Below are 18651 nucleotides of genomic sequence, written 5' to 3' on the forward strand. Positions count from 1 at the left end.
GGTCCTAGAGCGGGTTACAGTATTACAAAACAATATTAAAACAACTTACAACCATAAAAATAAGGTGGGTCCTAAAGAACGTTAAATGGGGCACGGTTGGCGCTGTGGTCTAAACCACTGAGCCTAGGGCTTGCCAATCAAAAGGTCGGCAGTTCAAATCCCCGTGACGGGGTGAGTTCCCATTGTTCAGTCCCAGCTCCTGTCAACCTAGCAGTTTGACAGCACATCCAAGTGCAAGTAGATAAATAGGTACCGCTCCGGCGGGAAGGTAAACGGTGTTTCTGTGCACTGCTCTGGTTTCGCCAGAAGCGGCTTAGTCATGCTGGCCACATGACCTGGAAAAACTGTCTGCGGACAAACGTCGGCTACCTCGGCCAGTAAAGCGAGAAGAGCGCCACAACCCCAGAGTCGTTCGCGACTGGACTTAACTGTCAGGGGTCCTTTACCTTTAAAGAACGTAAACCTCAAGTAACGAAAGCTATGGTAAAGAGGTGCACCTTTAGCATTCTTCAACAGTAGTATAATGAAGGTGCCAGAAGCATCTCTGTGGGGAGCGAGTTCCACCACTTAGGGGCCACCACAGAGAATGCCCTCTCCCAGGCTGCCAGCTGCCCCCAAACCTCTGAGGGTGCAGGAACAAACAAGAGGGTCTCCTCTACTGATCTCAAAGGGCCTGTATGGAAGGAGGCAGTCTTTCAGATATTTGTGACCTGAGTTCTTTTAGGGCTTTAAACAGCAACCTTGAATTCAGCTTGGAAACAAACTGTCAACCAATGCAGCTGTTTTAAAACAGGGGTTATAGGAGATTTAAACGGAGGAAGGATAAATGAAAAACAGGAACTGGTGGAGCTGATTTACTAATGAGTGCCCTGGATTACTAAATCATTTATCTATTTCTATTATTTCTATGCCATCCTTTACCCAGAGATCTCAGGATTTGTTTTAATTGCCCTCACTGGATGAAATCCAATAACTGTTTCCAAAAAGTAAGTGTGTCCATGGTTGAAAACCACTTAAATATGGCATATTTTCCTCAACAAGGAGTTTAATTGCAGGATGAGAGTCATCTGATAAACTGACCTTTTTTCCTTTCCAGCACACCCTCAACCAGCGCTATGATTTTTACCCTCAACTGCCCTTAATTAAAATCAGCACTTATGTGCAGGAAAAAGAACTAATGGTTTAGGGTATAAAGACTCGCAATTCAAACAAAGAGCCTCTGTTGCATAAAGACTTATGAATTAGAAACATCTCCAGTTCATTGTAAAAGTATGTACAGGGTGGGTATATTTCATGCAATTTGGACAGGATTCTAAAATGGACCCTTGTCTTCTTTCTTGGGCGATCCCTCGTAGGCGAGTAAAATTGTCTTCCATAAACACAGTTTTAACAATGAGTTCATAAGTGACTGTGGAGGCCAATTCTGGATCCACACATCCTTCCACAGTGGGGACATTGGTTTCCAGGCATGAGTTGATCACGGTGTGGATTTGCCAAGCGTGCCTTCCCCTTAGAACGTTTCTCCCTTGTGTCCTGAGTTCGAGTTTCTTCAAAGCCCATGACACCTTTGGTAAAGGCTGTTCTCCAACTGGAGCACTCGCAGGCAAGTGTTTCCCAGTTGTTGGTGTTTATACTACATTTTTTTAAAAAATTTGCCTTGAGACAGTCTTTAAACCTCTTTTGTTGACCACCAGCATTACGCTTTCCATTTTTAAGTTTGGAATAGAGTAGTTGCTTTGGAAGACAATAATCAGGCATCCGTTGGTGGCCGCTAGCAATGCAGAGCACCATAAGAATTCTACAGAATCATCAGATGAAACATTATCTCCAGTGCTTTCTCTGCAGACAGCAATGTAGGTAAAAAAATACCCATCTGAAGCACGGGACCCGTTCCGTTCAAGGATTTCAAATTTAAGTTGCACATCGATTCTGACATAGCTACTTCTGCAATGTTAATATGGCCATCTTAAGACTGCCTGGAGGGGTAAAAAAACAGCCATCCAGCTTGATCCCTATTTTGATGGCAATAACTACACCTCTGTTCCTGATATGAAGAAGCAATAATATCAGCATCAGAACCCAAACCTGTCAGATTACTGCAGCATCACTTGCCTAAATCCACTCTATTTTCAGAGAAGTAATTGCCTCTGTGTTACAGAAAGCCACTGAGCGGCAAGCCGACAAAGAGATGGCTATTCGTATCTCCTAGGAATTGTTGAGCCTCTGGGAGTCGCCAGTTAAACATGGAATCTGGCCAAGAGAGGCCAAGCCTTGAGCCACCCTGACAGAAGGAGCTTCATTAATTTCCCAGATGAAAGCTCATTTGAATGACTGACAAGCAGGAGGAACGGCAGAATTTTCTCTCTCGTTCTCCTGTCTCTGTCAATCAAAGCACTCATACAGTCACGCCAAATGTGGGTGTGAATCCAGTCCTGTTTTCCTCGCGGAAAAGGATTTGTGCCATCAAAATATTGTTAACGTTAATTTTTAAAAAGCTATCCATATGCTAAGTGCTCCGTGGACGATAGTATTCTTCTTAATTATTGGCACATTAATACCGTATCTGACATACAAAAACCTCCACTCGGTCACCGTTGACTGGGTGTTTTTAAAGAAGCAACCAAACTGCAAAAATATTCTGATGGTATGCCTTTCTTCCAAGTACAACGGAGTATTTATAGCCATGCACGTTTATTCTGGATGAATCCAGAATAAATACCATCTTATGGGCCCGTACTTCTAAAAGCTTAATGCAGGTTAGAAAGTATAAAGGTAAAGGGACCCCTGCATTAGGTCCAGTCGTGGCCGACTCTGGGGTTCCGGCGCTCATCTTGCTTTATTGGCCGAGGGAGCCGGCGTATAGCTTCCGGGTCATGTGGCCAGCATGACTAAGCCGCTTCTGGCGAACCAGAGCAGCACACAGAAACGCCGTATACCTTCCCACCAGAGCAGTATGTATTTATCTACTTGCACTTTGACATGCTTTCGAACTGCTAGGTTGGCAGGATCAGGGACCGAACAACGGGAGCTCACCCCGTCATGGGGATTCGAACTGCTGACCTTCTGATCGGCAAGTCCTAGGCTCTGTGGTTTAACCCACAGTGCCACCTGCGTCCCTAGAAAGTATACATGCACACATTTATTGAAAGTGGGGGGCAGGCAGGGGTGAAGCTACATGCTCCGGCACCAGGGGCGGAGAGCAGACGGGGGCATGGCTGGCGCACACCCTGGGGGCGTGGCGTGCATGCAGGGGCATGGTGCCTGCCGTGATGGGTGGTGCGCGGCGCATGTCCAGCGGGAGGCAGCCACAATGGTCCCCCCTCCCCGATGATGCTGGGGTCAGCGTCCCCCCCTTTCCTCTGCCAGTGGGGGGGGCAGCCACCCACGTCCCACACTTTCTGCTCATGAAGCAGAGGTTCACATACAAATTACATTGATGCAAATGAAGAACAGGGCAACTCCAGCCCTCCAGATGTTGCTGAGATGCAATTCTCATCACTGAAGATGCTTGCTGGGGCTGGTGAAGTTGTAGTTTAGCAACATCTGGAGGACCAAAGGTTCCCCACACCTGATGTAAAATAAACCTAATTTGGATATTTGGGCCGGGACCCAGATTTCAAGGTGTCTACTAACTCCCCCAGAGCTGCAATTTGCACCTTCCAGAGATTCTCCCAAACTTCAACAGAAGCTTTTCAAGTACCAGGAGGTGCAGCAGAAAGTAGAAGAGCTCCTTTGTGCAAGGAGAACACAGCACACAAAATCTTGCTGTCTATACTTGGGGGTTCTGTTTAATTTTGGTCTTTGTTGTTATTTTTCAAATGTTGGGGGAGGGGAAGAATGGAAAGTGGACAGGGAAAAGGAAGAAACCAGAGGTGTCATACATCAAAAAGAAAATGGATCTGTGGGGTAGCTTAGTAAAACTAACAGCTGGAGCTGATAGAAAATTTGCTCAAAGGGGCAGCACCCATGTTCTGTGTCATGTGAATCCCAATTTAACCAACATGTCATGAGGTGTCTTGTATCATCACCCGCAAAGCATACATTAAAGCAGTTGGAATAGTTCTGCTACAATTGTTCTTGTAATCACCTTTTTTTGTACATACAAGCGAAAGAAAGAGCAAGGGGCTTTGAAAATTATTGCATTTAAACAGATGATAGGTTGAGCAGTTTATGAATTCTGCTGAAAAAGTAATGAACATAAGGAACTTCAAGACCATAAAGGAGGCTCCATAAATTGCTTCCACAGGTGACAGCCAAATGTCAAAATATCACCTTCTGCTGCAGGACGGAGCAGGTTTGGTTTCCAGCATGCCAAACACCTTCTTTAAAAGGTTTGGGGGCATCTTGTCAAGAGAATATATTTTTAGGAAATAGATCAGGGCAGGAAATCAGGACTGGGGATGGGGGAGCCATATCCGCATGTGTGCAAAAATATGTTTGCTTTCATCCAGGGAGTGAAAGAAGATCTTAATTATCTTTCTCTCTGCATCTGCTTCAAATCCCTTGTAAGTCCATTATTGTGCTTCGTTATTGTGGTGGGCTGGGGCGGGGAAGGGAGGGTGGGATAATAGAGAGCTCTCAGTGCTTCTGAAGCCATTTGGCCAGACCTTCAATCACCCCCCAGAGTGCAGACAAACAGCCTTGCTGTATGATGGGAAACGGCATTCTGGGTAATGACATGCAAATTGCCGCAGATTAAAAAACATTATGCATCACCGTTACAGGCAACCTTGGGAATCCATGTGTGCAAAACTGATACATACTTTTGGAAGGTTCCAAAACGCTAATCGGAAACCTTTTCTGTACAAAACACACACATCAATCGCTGTTTTCTCGGAAAAGCTTGCCGTCCCTGTTGAAGTTAACCATGGCCTCCGCTGATGTTTAAAATCATCTTGTCATTGCAAACAATGGCATCTGCTCATCTAGTGCCACTGTAATCAAGGCAGGTCTGGGCTTCCAGTGTCAGACTTTGGCTGAATGTGGCACTGTGTGCTTCTCAACTGACAAAAGCCTGAAACCAGAGCAAGTTGAACCAGCAACCCTCCCAATTAAATTCTTCCCAGGAAGGTCTCGTGCGTTTTTGTACACAGCTGATGGGGATTTGCTTCAAACAAAGGATGGGGAGGTGCTGGGGGGGGCAATCCAGTCCCTTCCCCACGTGCAGCATTGGGCACAAGAATATGGTTACAGTGGTGCCCCGCAAGACGAACGCCTCGCAAGATGGAAAACCCGCTAGACGAAAGGGTTTTCCATTTTGGAGGCGCTTCACAAAATGAATTTCCCTATGGGCTTGCTTCGCAAGACGAAATGTCTTGCGAGTTCCTGCGGGTTTTTTCCCCCTTTTCCCCCTTTTCCTAAGCTGCTAAGCCGCTTATCAGCTGATCCGCTAAAAGCCGCTAAACTGCTAATAGCGCTAATCCACTAAGCTGTCAATGGGCTTGCTTCACAAGACGAAAAAACCGCTATACGAAGAGCCTCACGGAACGGATTAATTTCGTCTTGCGAGGCACCACTGTACCTGATTTTTTCAATGAATCCGGGGACATTTTATTTTATTTTTTGAAGCTGAGTAGCAACAGGGAGTCAGTAGTGGGGATGGTGAGGCAAAAGACCCTGAGCCCAAGCACACATGCATATTGTATAAAGGTGCAAAGCCCTTCTTTCGCACCCTGTGAAACATAAATGCGCAGTTTTTTTAAAAAACTGAGCAACAGCGTGCCGCCCACCCATGACTTCCGAGCTTTCCCCGATCTCCTTCCCCCTTTGTTTTGACAGATCAGGGAAGGCTCAGGAGCCGCGGGCAGGCGGCCGTTGCCCAGGAGGGGCCAGCCTGGTAGTGCAGTTGGCTCTGGCTGGCTTCAGGAGCAGCTTGCTGCTGTGGCACAGGAAAAATGGTGGGCGCCACAGCAGCAAGCAGCTCCTGAAGCCAGCCAGAGCCAACGGCGCTACCAGGCTGGCTCCGGGCTGCTGAGGCTGCCGCTGCCACGTTTCCCAGGGACAGATTTGCAAATCTGGGGACATTCTGAGACGAAATTTGTCCAGGGACAGATTTGCAAATCCGGGGACTGTCCCCGGGAACCAGGGACATCTGGTAACCCTACACAAGAAGGCTGCTGAGAGCATGGAGGAAATTGGTAATGGACAATTCCTCTATGCAGGAGGGGAAGATGTTGGCAGAAGGCTTAATTAACCCTATAGTGCTTTCCTTGGTATGCAGGAAGTTGCCTTATGCTGATTCAAGGCTTTGATTCCTCTAGCTCAGCACTGTTTACATTGACCTGGAAGCAGCCCTCTAGGCTTTCAAGCAGGAGACAGTGCTATTTGGGGTTTCTGGAACTGGTCTTGCCTGAGCTGACAATGGTGGTCCCAGCGGTGGTGTTGAAGACTCACAGACCGCTGGTCCTGAGGGACATCAACATCCCTGCTGAGGCCCCTCACTCAGGGCAAGCCATGACAACCATGGCACTATCTCCAACATGTCACCAGCCCAAGGTGCTGGCTGGGCAAGAAGAGCATGATCTGAGAACAGGGGATATTAACATCAGCCTCTGATCATGGTTGGATCACCTCCTGTTGGGGATTTAGGTGTTCAGCAGTTTCCCCCTCCTGCAGAGGAGGAGAGGGACCTATTCAGATGGTCTGCCTTCAAGGCTGGCAGATCCCTTTGGTTTCCAGATGGCTCTAGAGAACTTTACGGCTAATACAACTGGTTCTCCTGCTGAAGCCCTGGCTGATCCATGGAATATACAGATGGCCCAGGCTGTTGACACAATCACCCTGGAGTGCCCTCTTCCACTTGATGGAGCCCAGCTGGCTCCTTGGTATACAACAGAGCTGAGGGCAATAATACGAGCCAGGAGAGGAGCTTGAACACAAGTGGAGAAAAACTCCAGACGAATGCAAGCAGACCCTCGTGAGTGCTGATCACCGAGCCTGCTCAATGGTGGTGAATACAGCAAATAAGGCATACTTTGCTGTTTCCACTGCAGCTTCACTTTGTTGTAGTGGAAGGGCCTTTTACAGTCTGGCCTGAAGGAGGTGCTAGAATAGATAGTGGCTCATTGTGACCTGTTTGCAAAATCACTTGCATCTTCCAGGACTTCTGATTCCACTGTGATTCTTCAAATCTGTGTTTTTATATTGTAAACTGCCCTGTGATCCTCGGGTGGAGGGCGGTACAGAAATTAATAATAAATAAAATTGCTTCACTGTTTGTTAATGGGACAGCGGCAGAGACTGAACGAAAAATAGTTGGCAACTTTTCCTTTGAAATGTGGAGATTTGACCACAACCTTCTAGCAGGCTACTGTCCCTGTGACATTTTTGGTAGCACAGTTAGTAAATGTGTCACTTCGCAGTGTTTTCATGTAGGAACTTTAAAATACCCATGAGCTTGTCTCCAGCTACTTGTGTGCATGGGTTAATGGAGGACACATTTTCCAAGCCATGGTGTAAAGAGGAACATGATGCAGTAACCTTGCTGAAGCTATACCTAGATTTAGGTCTGATCAGTGCCTGGAAGGCTGACCGCTACGTATGCTGCCTTGAGTTCCATGATGGAAGAAAGAGGAGAAATAAACGTAATAAAGACATTTCAAAAGCAAGGCATGCCTAATCTCATAGAACTTGTTCATGCATGGTTCATACCCCTCCTTTACTCTTACCTTTGAGTTTGTTGTGTTCTGAATCGGCTGGGAAGAGAGAGTCTGGGAAGAGTTTGGGGAAAGTGAGGCCGGCGTATTTAGGTCGGTTTTCCACATAGTTCCGCACTGTGGGCTGGAGTTTCTTCATGAATTCTGGGCAGGGGGTTCCGAGCTGTTCAATTACCTTATTCCACTGGTCAATATCTGAGCAGAGATAGTTAAGGAAAGAAGAGGTGCAGATTCCCCAACCCCATCTTCAAGCATTCCAAGGCATTTCTCCCAGTTTCCAAGTGATTGGCACATTTGGTGTCTGAAGAAGACCGAAGTGGAAACTCAAAACCAGTGGTTCACTTTGGGAGCAATATCACGTTAAAGCAATTCCATCCGCCACCCACATAATCCCAACATATTCTATTAAAGCGTGATTTTGCCTTACTGGTTTGGGTGGGATTATGGCAAAATTTGTACACTCACTTTGTGATTCAGCGCCCATCACAAACCTGCACTGCTCACAACTCCCTGCCTTTCCATTCTCGCCACATCACTAGCTTAGAGGTGCTTTATTACAATCATGTGGAGTGCTGTTCATGCCACCATTGGCAGCCCTAATGGGGAAGGACGACCGACGTGAGTCATCCACATGACTGATCCGTCCATGTGATCAAATCATCCAGACATTGCCAAGATGGTGTGGGAGCCACTGACGAGGCAATAACTTTGCAGTGGCAACTATATCAGCAGCTGAACCACAAAGGTAATGCATAAATTGTCTTAAATAAGGCTTAGCATCATGATCCCATATCAACCATGAGTTTCCTCATGAGGTATCCAACTTTCTCAAAGCCTATTATTCGAGCAAAGTAGTTCTGCTTGTTGTTACTCTCAGAGAACTCAACAAAGACAATGGAAGTACATTTCATGAGCGGATCAGGGAATGAATGTTGTGCCAGCTTGCTCTATTCATCAGAACTGAATTGAACAGAAGTGAATTGAAAGTCCAGAGGTATACAAAATTGTGTGACCTCTTTGCAAGACCTCTCTGCCAAGGTAATTTCGCCTCACTTTTTTGCACCTAATTATTCATGAGACACCTTGTATTATTTAAAAGCACAGGTTCTTCTAGGAAATAAGATGCTGCATAATGGAAGACACCCAGAATAAGTACCAGTAGGTAGAAACGCAGGTGATTTGTACACATGCATGAAGGTACATGCATTCTGTCTGTCAATTACATGTAGCAACCACTACTGGGGGAGAGATATAATTCTTGCTCCATTGTGTGCAAGCTAAACCCAAATGTTCCGGCTTCATGTTCTTTGTACAATTTTTAAAATATGGTTTGGCTTCCCCATGGCAGAAAATGAACCACGATGACCATTTTTTTCAAGCCCAAGTACTTCCACATGGAAATGTGTGGCAACCACTCTCCAGCTCCTTGGGCAACCATCACTACTCCTTGCTGCAATGAATTTGTGGTTGTTAATAAAGCCCTAAATGGCCTTCCAGGCACATTCCAGAACACAGAAGTCACTGTTCAGAAGCCTTAAAATCTACAATGAATGTGGTCAAATCAGGTGACAATAGGGGCATTGCTGTATACATTTTATATCCTGGTTCTCACACCAAGAAACGTCATTTGAAGTGTCCTGCTCACATATGCATCACTGCTCATAGCTGAAGTGTCTTATTTCTTCCTGTTTCCTAATACTAGAACCCGGGGCCATGCAATGGAGCTGAATGGTACATGATTCAGAATGGACCAAAGGAGGAATGTCTTCAGGCAGTGCATAAAACAATATAATCTGCTGCCACAAGAGCCAGTTTCAACAAGTGGATTAGACAAATGCATGGAAGGTGAGGCTATCGATAGCTACTAGTCACGGTGGCTGGATGCTACCTCCAGGACAAGAGGCAACCTGCCTCTTCATACCACTGGGGATCAACAGCAGGACAGGGCTATCCACCCTGGGCTTCCCAGAGGCACCTGGGTAGCCACTGGGCAAACCAGGATGCTGAACTGGACAGGCCTTTGGTTTGATCCATTAGGGCTGCTTCTCTGTTTTCTTAGGCTCTTACTCTGCCATAGTTTGTCCTGATTTGAAACAAAGAGGGTGATGGTTCTTTGGTTAAATATATACTAGAAAATGAAACAAAACTATCTGTTGTTCAAAATGAATCTCACCAGCACAGTCCATGAAATGGCAAGCTGCGCACTGCACGTCATTCTGCACTTATGAGCCTGCATTGGCATGCATATGCTCTAGGAGCAAGAGTAGGCTTTCTCAAACTCGGCCCTCCAGATGTTTTCGGCCTACAACCCCCTTGATCCCTAGCTAGCAGGACCAGTGGTCAGGGATGATGGGAATTGTAGTCTCAAAACATCTGAGGGGCTGAGTTTGAGGAAGCCTGAGCAAGAGTGAGATCCACCCAGCCCCAACTCAGATATTTGATGTCTAGTGACCAGGGAACCAGGAGATAGAACCCTGGAGACTTTAACAACTAACCCTAATGCTTCTTAAAGATGCCCACAACCATCCTCCCCCCAAAAGGCAAAAGTGATTCATGTGAGATGTACCAGGAAAATTAAGAATGTCCCACGAGTGTGTGAGATTGGGATGGAAGTGGGGAGGAACAGATGAAGAATTCAGCAGATATGAGTGGAACATACTGCTCACATTCCACTGGGTAGAGTAGGGTGAAGTTGAGAAGCAACAGATTGATAAAGCTAAACTAGGGTAGTTTTACAGATCTCTTGTTAAAAAGCTGTAGACAGGTAGGAAAGATGTTGGGGACTATTGTTAATATGGATGGGTACCTGCCAACATCTACACCCCATCAGGAAGCCCAGTATTGACCCACCCCCATACCCCTCATTTTGATCATCCAGCTGGTCATTACTGCCTGCCCACTTGCCCTCTCCAAGCATGTGAAGAGTGACAAGCAAGGAGGAGGAGGAAGAAAAAGACATCCACTTGCCTTGGTCTCTACTTGTTGGAAGTGGTATGGATTGGCCCAGAGGAGCGGGCAAGCAAACATGAAGTGGTGACCATGGGAAGGAAGCAGGGGAGACCCAAAGGCCTCTTGACTAAGTGCCAACTCCGCCTCCCATAAACCTGGAACTGACACTAGACAGTTCTTTTGGGCACAGAAATCAGTATGTTGGAAGCCACAGAGATGAATGCCAGACATGTTGGCATCATTTCATATAAATCACATGGATGAGGAAAGAATATTGTTTTAATATTCGGAGAAAATAGGCTGAGTTATTGCCACTGGCTCAGCTCCTTTCCAGTTAAGGAGGACACCACCTCCTTCCCAACACAAGAAGGCCCTTCTTCCATCAATTTTGTGGCATCTCTAACTTCTAATTCTTTTCACAATGAGAGTGGGAGAGACACATAAAACCGGCGCCCAATCTCAACTACATATAAAGTACCTGAAGCCCCACTAATACTGAGAGGAATGCAGAAACCGGCAGAAATATAACCACCCTCACAATCACGATCAGAAAATCATCTACTCAAGGACAGGTACAACAAGTAACTTGATACCTTTGATTGGGCCACTCCTGCCAGTACAGCAGTGGGAAAGGACTTTTGATTGTAACATACGGAAATGAAAACACAACGGGAATATTAGGTTATTATAGAGCAATCCGCAACCCATATCAGTATATACAGCACGAAGATTAGATCCACTGAGATTAGGTGAAGGGATGAAATGCTTTAATAACAGGCTGGGTACATGCAGGTTGGCTCAAAAACACACCAATACTTAAAGCAGCTGCAAATATGGGTCATAGCACAGCACAAATTCTAAGCATTTTGTCTCCTTGGGGAGTTCACAGCACAAATACCCATGCTGTTGGGCCACCCAGAAGGCTCACTGTGCTTTATAAAATGCCCAGGGAACTACAGGATCACCAGCCGATGAGACATATACTACTCACAGAGGGGGAAATACAAATGCAGTCATTTAGGATCATTCCAGCTTGCGGTTTCTAGTTCGCTGACGTTACTAACAGTGTAGCGCTGCTAAGAGACACCATTCTAGCACACAGATACGGAATCAGGAACATGGTGTGCTAAGACTATGCAGCAGCACAGTCCAAGGCACTGCAAGCAGTACTCAAATTATTAGGGTGGAGGGAGGAGGGATGGCAAGCTTTCATGAAGTTCACCTGTTCCAACCCGCCCGTCCCTTCCAATTTTAGCCACGCCCCCTCCATTTTTTCATTCTAATAACAGTATCTAAGGGGAGCATCAAAAAATGTCAGGGGCCTTCTTTCGCACCCTGTGAAACTTAAATGCACAGGGGAGAATTAAGATTAGTAGGATGTATGGTGTGATGTTAAAAAAAACAACCCAAAAAACTAAGAGAAATCCCCAAACACCTTCCAGCCATTGCATTTATAACCAGTATTCTTTTAAGTAAACAGTGTGTTCCTCTGTTAAGCCTACCCTCTACCCATCCCTACGGAACCTAGGATTTGCGATTTTTGAAAGCATGAACAAGCACAGATCCATGGAGGAACATCTGCACTGGTGCCAGCACTTCCTGGATCTGTCTAGATTACCTGTTTGTGTACGTCTGACAGGGTAAGTAACGAAAGCTGCTACCAAATTAGAGTTAGCCATGAATTTCAATATCCTGTTATGCTTTGCCCTAACTGGTATTGGTGGGCATGGGGGACCTTGTTATAGCACGATCTGGTTATTGGTGGGCATAGGAGCCAACTCCTAGAGGCCGAGGTCCCTTTGGGCTCCCCAATAAAATATTTGAGTCCCCCTTCCCCCAAAAAAACACACTGTTGGACATTGCTATTCAAATGGTATATGCCACATCTTGTGCCCACCCGGAAATATCTTATTCAAGTTGGTACCCCTGTAGGTGTCTCTGCTTTTTAAGATGCTGTCACCTTGCCAACAAAGGTCCGTATAGTTAAAGCTATGGTTTCCCCAGTAGTGATGGATGGAAGTGAGAGCTGGACCATAAAGAAGGCCGGTCGCCGAAGAATTGATGCTTTTGAATTATGGCACTGGAGGAGACTCTTGAGAGTCCCATGGACTGCAAGAAGATCAAACCTCTCCATTCTGAAGGAAATCAGCCCTGAGTGCTCACTGGAAGGACAGATCCTGAAGCTGAGGCTCCAATACTTTGGCCACCTCATGAGAAGAGAAGACTCCCTGGAAAAACCCTGATGTTGGGAAAGATGGAGGGCACAAGGAGAAGGGGACGACAGAGGACGAGATGGTTGGACAGTGTTCTCGAAGCTACCAGCATGAGCCTGACCAAACTGCGGGAGGCAGTGGAAGACAGGAGTGCCTGGCGTGCTCTGGTCCATGGGGTCACGAAGAGTCGGAGATGACTAAACGACTGAACAACAACAACAACCCCTGTAGGTGGGGAATAATGGACATGAATGGAACATGGAGCTGTTCCAGGTACCAGGGATGTGAGCTACAGCCGCCTGAAGGGAACAGAGAGCAGCTATGCATGCAGAGTGCAAAGTGGGGGGGGGGGTGACGACTGCTGAGAAAATCTGTGTCTTGCTTAGGAAAGATGCCCTGCAAATGAGAACAAAGGGACTAGAGAAAATGTTGCACAGCCTTACAGGAAATGGAGTGCACAGCTAATAGCATCTCTCCCTATTTGTTTAAGAATACCAACACAATTAAGGGCGAATTTCAAACAAATCATCAGCTGCTAGTGGCTGGTTTCTAGGGAGATATTTCTATAGCAAAATGCTTTTAATGGTTTAATTATGGAGGTTCTGTGAACAAATTTTAATAAGTATGCAGCTGTTTGAAAGAAACTGGGCTTTTAAAAAATGCATTATATAGGACATCTTTGGTGAGGTTTATCTTTTCTTTTCCTTCTGGTAGTTTATTTGAAAGAGGTTTTTTAAAAATAAAATAAAATCCATGTTTCTATGCACATATGGGCTATGATGAGTTGAATCCGTGACATGTAAGGAAAACCAATTACTGACTTTTTAGTATAAAAAGATGAAGGAGTAGAAGAAGAAAAGCAGGGGAAGTGTGCAATACGAGGAGGAATCCTCATATTTCTGTTGCGGGTAGTTGTTCTAAACCATGTGCTAGATGGTGAAGAAGAAAAAAGATAACTATGGGAAGGAAAGATGCTGCTAATTTTCAACAAAAGGTAACACACATTGTGCCAGGGACCATGCTGAGGAGAGCAGCACTGAGGAAGAATGGTGGGAGTCACACCCTCCCCCTGATCCTGAATCTTCCCAGAAGCAGGAGGCCGGTATAGATTTGGAACAGTGGTTTGCAGAGGGGCATAGTCCAGAAGGCAGAAGCTGGGAAATACTGGATGGGGAACAGTTAGCAGAAGAAACACTGGAAGAGAGGGTTAACAGATTCGCAGTCTCTGGACAGCATTCACACACCCCTTCTCCAAAGACACAAGAGAGCTCAGAAAGTCTCGGAACAGAAAGCGCAGATGGTACAAACTCAGATTACAAGATGTAGGAGTGACGTAGAGGGGAGGAGTGAGCCTTAATTGGGAGCACCGCCATTTCTAGGGAGACATGTTCTTTTTTCTCTCACTGTGATTATTAAAGAAACTAGACTAGACCAGGCCCTCTTCTGGGGAAAGAGAAAAAAAAAGGATCATCCGGAAAATTTGGATAACAAGCATTACTGGGTAGATCCACTTCCCTGATCTGATTTCTCCAAGCCTCTCATGACATACCTTACCGAGTGTGCCAGCAGTGGGTGACTGAAATGCTGCCATTTTAAATTGCTCCCAAACGGCCCAGAGCTACAATTCGTCATTCTCACTTCCTGAAACAATACACAGACCAAAATGCAGCTGCCCTTTGGAAAACGAGCTTGTTCAAATCCTGCGATGCAGTTCCCCAGCCGAAAAATATGTACAAAAATGTATATAATATTAGGAGGGCATGTGTATAAGAATTCATGTATTTGTGGAAACAAATGCATTTTATCTGGGGAAATTGCTTGCAAAAATGTGTCTATTAGGAGACACTAAACAACTGCTGAATTTTCACCAGGACTCCCCGCCCTGCACGCAATCTGATGTGGAAATGTGATGAACTACAATTCAGATTGGATCAGTTCAGTTCATCATCTGTCCCTAATTGTGTGTACTTGCATTTGGTGATGTTTTCGCCTTAATTATAGTCTATGGGATTGAAATGTTTAATTTTCCTTCAGCTTTTCCCACCATCCTGTTCTCTCTGCAACGTGAGGAGTGGTCAAGTTGCATTTAAAATAAAAAGTTGGTAGTTACAGACTGCAGAACTGCAGCTGCTGGTAAATCCATCAGACGGGTCCACTGATTCAGCAAGGATGGAGGCATCAAACAGCACCTTGCTTCACACCTGGAGTCAACCCTGTAGATGTGCACCATACAAACAACTTGGTGGCCAAGCTGCTATACTGGCTTCACTTTAGGGATGGTTGTGGCATTGGCAGAATCCCACATACATTACAATCCTTTGTCCATTCCCCACTTCCCCTGCCCCCTACCCAGGCTTTCTTCAGCATTGAGTACCAAAAATCTGCTGCCGGATATAAAATACTTCTAACCATTCTCAAAAATGGTGACAATTTTGCACAACAAAACTGGGCGTCAAGCCTATGAAGTGTATTGGCTGGAAGAGGTTCAACATGTTGGTGGAGAAATCACTGAATGTGATATTAAGCATGAACGAACATAAAGAGAAAGCCAGACAGATGAATACATAGCTATGAACCCGTGAATGAAATTCACATTATGACTCAGGATTTTATCCTCCCCTGTCCCTTCCTTTGCATTCAGTAGGTACTACATGCACAGATCTTATGGGAAAACGGTCCCCCGCCATAATTCCTTTAACTTGAAGGAAACGAAACTGTACCAGCGATAAGGGAGGCTCAGCTTAGGATATGTTTAAATGTGTTTATTGGGATTTATATAGAGTAAGAACATCAATCAGAACAAATCTGAAAAATGCCACTGAGCAGCAAATATGGAAAGTAACTAGTCTGCAAACTGGGACACTATGGCCATAGATTAAAAATGAAGAATGGGGAAGGGGAATAAAAAGGTGATGTTGCAGAAAAGGCTTGCTCCCATGAGTATTATGTGAAGAGGCCAATCCTTTTTGTTTGAAATCTGTTTTGCGTTTTTTTAATGTAGGAACAAAATAGTTAGTTAGCTCTGTGCACACTCACATTTTTAGGGATGTACTTAAGTGTCTGCTTAACAATCTTAAACAAGTGTCTGCCCAATGCTATCAACGTATGAGCTCAGAGGAACATACACCCAGGCGAATGTGCAAAGGTTTGGAAAACTTCGGCAAAACACATATTTGTAAACATGTGTGTCATATAGATCCAACCAGGGGTTTGAGGGGCAAATTGTCCCTGGTGAGGTCCTCTAGGTAGTGACCCTCAACCACCCATCCACTATCTCAAAAGCCCACAATGTCTCAGAGCAAAGCTCTGAGAAAGGACCAGCTGGTTAAAGGGGTGCAGGTCGGAGCAAAACAATATAAACTGAGAGCTTTTGCAGATGATTTGGTACTTACATTACAAGAGCCAGAATCTAGTACTAAAAGAGTATTAGAATTGATGCAAGAATTTGGTCAAATGGCAGGATTTAAATTGAATAAGTCAAAAACTAAGGTATTGGAGAAAAATTTAACAGCTATTGAGAAAGAAAAGTTTCAGAATGAGACAGGTTTAACTGTGGTTAAGAGTGTAAAATATTTGGGGATTAACATGACAGCTAAAAATATTAATTTATTTAAAGATAATTATGAGAAATGCTGGAAACAAGTTAAAAAAGACTTAGAAATCTGGTCAAATTTGAAGCTTTCCTTGTCTGGTCGAATAGCAGTTATAAAGATGAATGTATTGCCTAGAATGTTGTTTTTGTTTCAAACTTTGCAAATTGTGGACAAGATGGACTGTTTTAAGGGTTGGCAGCAAGATATTTCTAAATTTAACTGGCAGGGCAAAAAGCCCAGGATAAAATTTAAAATCTTAACTGATGCAAAAGAAAGAGGGGGATTTGCCCTGCCAGATTTGAAACTTTATTATGAATCAGCAGCTTTCTGCTGGTTAAAGGACTGGCTGCTTCTCGAGAATACAGACATTTTGGATTTGGAAGGATTTAACAATTTCTTTGGGTGGCATGCATATTTGTGGTATGACAAGGTTAAGGCTCATAAAGGTTTTAAAAACCACATTGTCAGGAAAGCATTGTATAATGTCTGGATTAAATATAAAGATCTGCTGGAGAACAAAACTCCAAGGTGGTTGTCACCAATGGAGGCAAAAGCTTTGAAAAAACTTAATATGGAGGCTAAATGGCCAAAATATTGTGAAATTTTAGAACAGGAAGGTGATAAATGGAAATTGCAGAGTTTTGAAAATCTAAAAGACAAAGTGCGAGACTGGCTTCATTATTATCAAATACTGGAGGTCTATAAGTTGGATAGGAAAATTGGCTTTCAGGTGGAAAAATCAAAATTGGAAACAGAGTTGTTAGAATCCAAAACTAAGAATTTGTCAAAAATGTATAACTTGCTGCTGAAATGGAATACACAGGATGAAACAGTTAAATCAGTTATGATTAAGTGGGCACAAGATATTGGTCATAACATTATGTTTGCTAACTGGGAAAGGTTGTGGACCACCGGTATGAAATTTACAGCGTGTAACGCCTTGAGAGAGAATATTATGAAAATGATCTATAGGTGGTACATGACCCCAGTCAAGCTTGCTAAAATTTACCATTTATCAGATAACAAATGTTGGAAATGTAAAGAAAATGAAGGTACTTTTTTTTTCACCTCTGGTGGACCTGCCCAAGGATTAAGGCTTTCTGGGAAATGATATATAATGAAATGAAAAAAGTATTTAAATATACTTTCCTGAAGAAACCAGAGGCCTTTCTCCTGGGTATGGTAAGCCATGTGGTGTTAAAGAAGGACAGAACTTTTTTTATGTATGCTACTACAGCAGCAAGGATCCTTATCGCAAAGTATTGGAAGACTCCAGATCTACCCACCTTGGAAAAATGGCAGATGAAGATGACAGAATACATGGGACTGGCGGAATCTGAGACCAGGACAAAGAGACAGTGGAAGAAGATTGGAAGAAGTTCAAAGACTATCTTAATAAACATTACAAAATTAATGAAAGCTAAAAAGATATGGGTTTAAAAATTAGTGGTTTGCAGGGGCTTTGATTAAGGAAAAAGAATAGAATTAATAAAAACTATGGGAAACATGGGAATGGATTTGCTGATAAGATAAATGAGATTAGAATACAGAAGGGGGAGGTGTGAGGAGGTCGGTGAAATTAGGTTTAGAAAATAAGGTTTGAATGTATACTTGTTTTGTTTTTGTTTGTTGGTTTTTGTATGTTTTTATTGTTGTTTGTATTTGTGTTTATATGTGTTTATTTGAAACTTAATAAATATCATTTTAAAAAAAAATGTCTCAGAGCAAAGCTAAATTGGGTACTTGAAGGGATGCAGTTTTCTAGACCCACCCACTCACAGAAAGGTAACAGTGCCAATGGGGCCAAAACACATGTCAACAGCACCCTAAAGTGCCAGGGAGATTGGGGCAAGATAGAGGGTGCTGGATCAGAAAGCTGGGATTAGCCATGGCTCTCTGTTGAGTCAACACTCGGTAACGTACATGGGTTTTTGGGTGAAAGCTATTATTAAAATCAGCTTCCAGAACATCTGACTCACTCAGTAAATATAAATTAGAAATTACTCCCAGTTATGAAACCCAGTAAAGATATTGCTATAGAAGCACTGCAGTCCATGTGTAATTCATTCCTTTGTATTATCACACTGACTCATCTCCTTCTGAGTCACCCATCTAAGATACAATATCCTCAGGTGTATCATTCTGTGCCACGATGTGCTGGTAAGAATTTCAGATTTCTTTGTCTGTGTTTGCTGTTCCAGTGTTACCGCACCATCAATGAGATCCATTATGACACAGATG

General features: G+C 44.2%; 1 protein-coding gene across 8 annotated transcripts in view; it reads right to left on the reverse strand.

Annotated features, from left to right (window-relative positions):
• The window catches only part of MAPK10 (mitogen-activated protein kinase 10), a 244323-nt gene that overhangs the window by 18633 nt on the left and 207039 nt on the right, over nucleotides 1-18651 (reverse strand). For all 8 annotated transcript variants that reach the window (XM_079990971.1, XM_079990970.1, XM_079990973.1 and 5 more), the window contains one exon: nucleotides 7668-7850. In XM_079990971.1, the coding sequence (XP_079847097.1) occupies nucleotides 7668-7850 (183 nt within the window). The remainder of the gene's footprint in view (nucleotides 1-7667; nucleotides 7851-18651) is intronic.

This window comes from Podarcis cretensis, assembly GCF_951804945.1.
Source record: "Podarcis cretensis genome assembly, chromosome: 9".
NCBI lineage: Eukaryota > Metazoa > Chordata > Lepidosauria > Squamata > Lacertidae > Podarcis > Podarcis cretensis.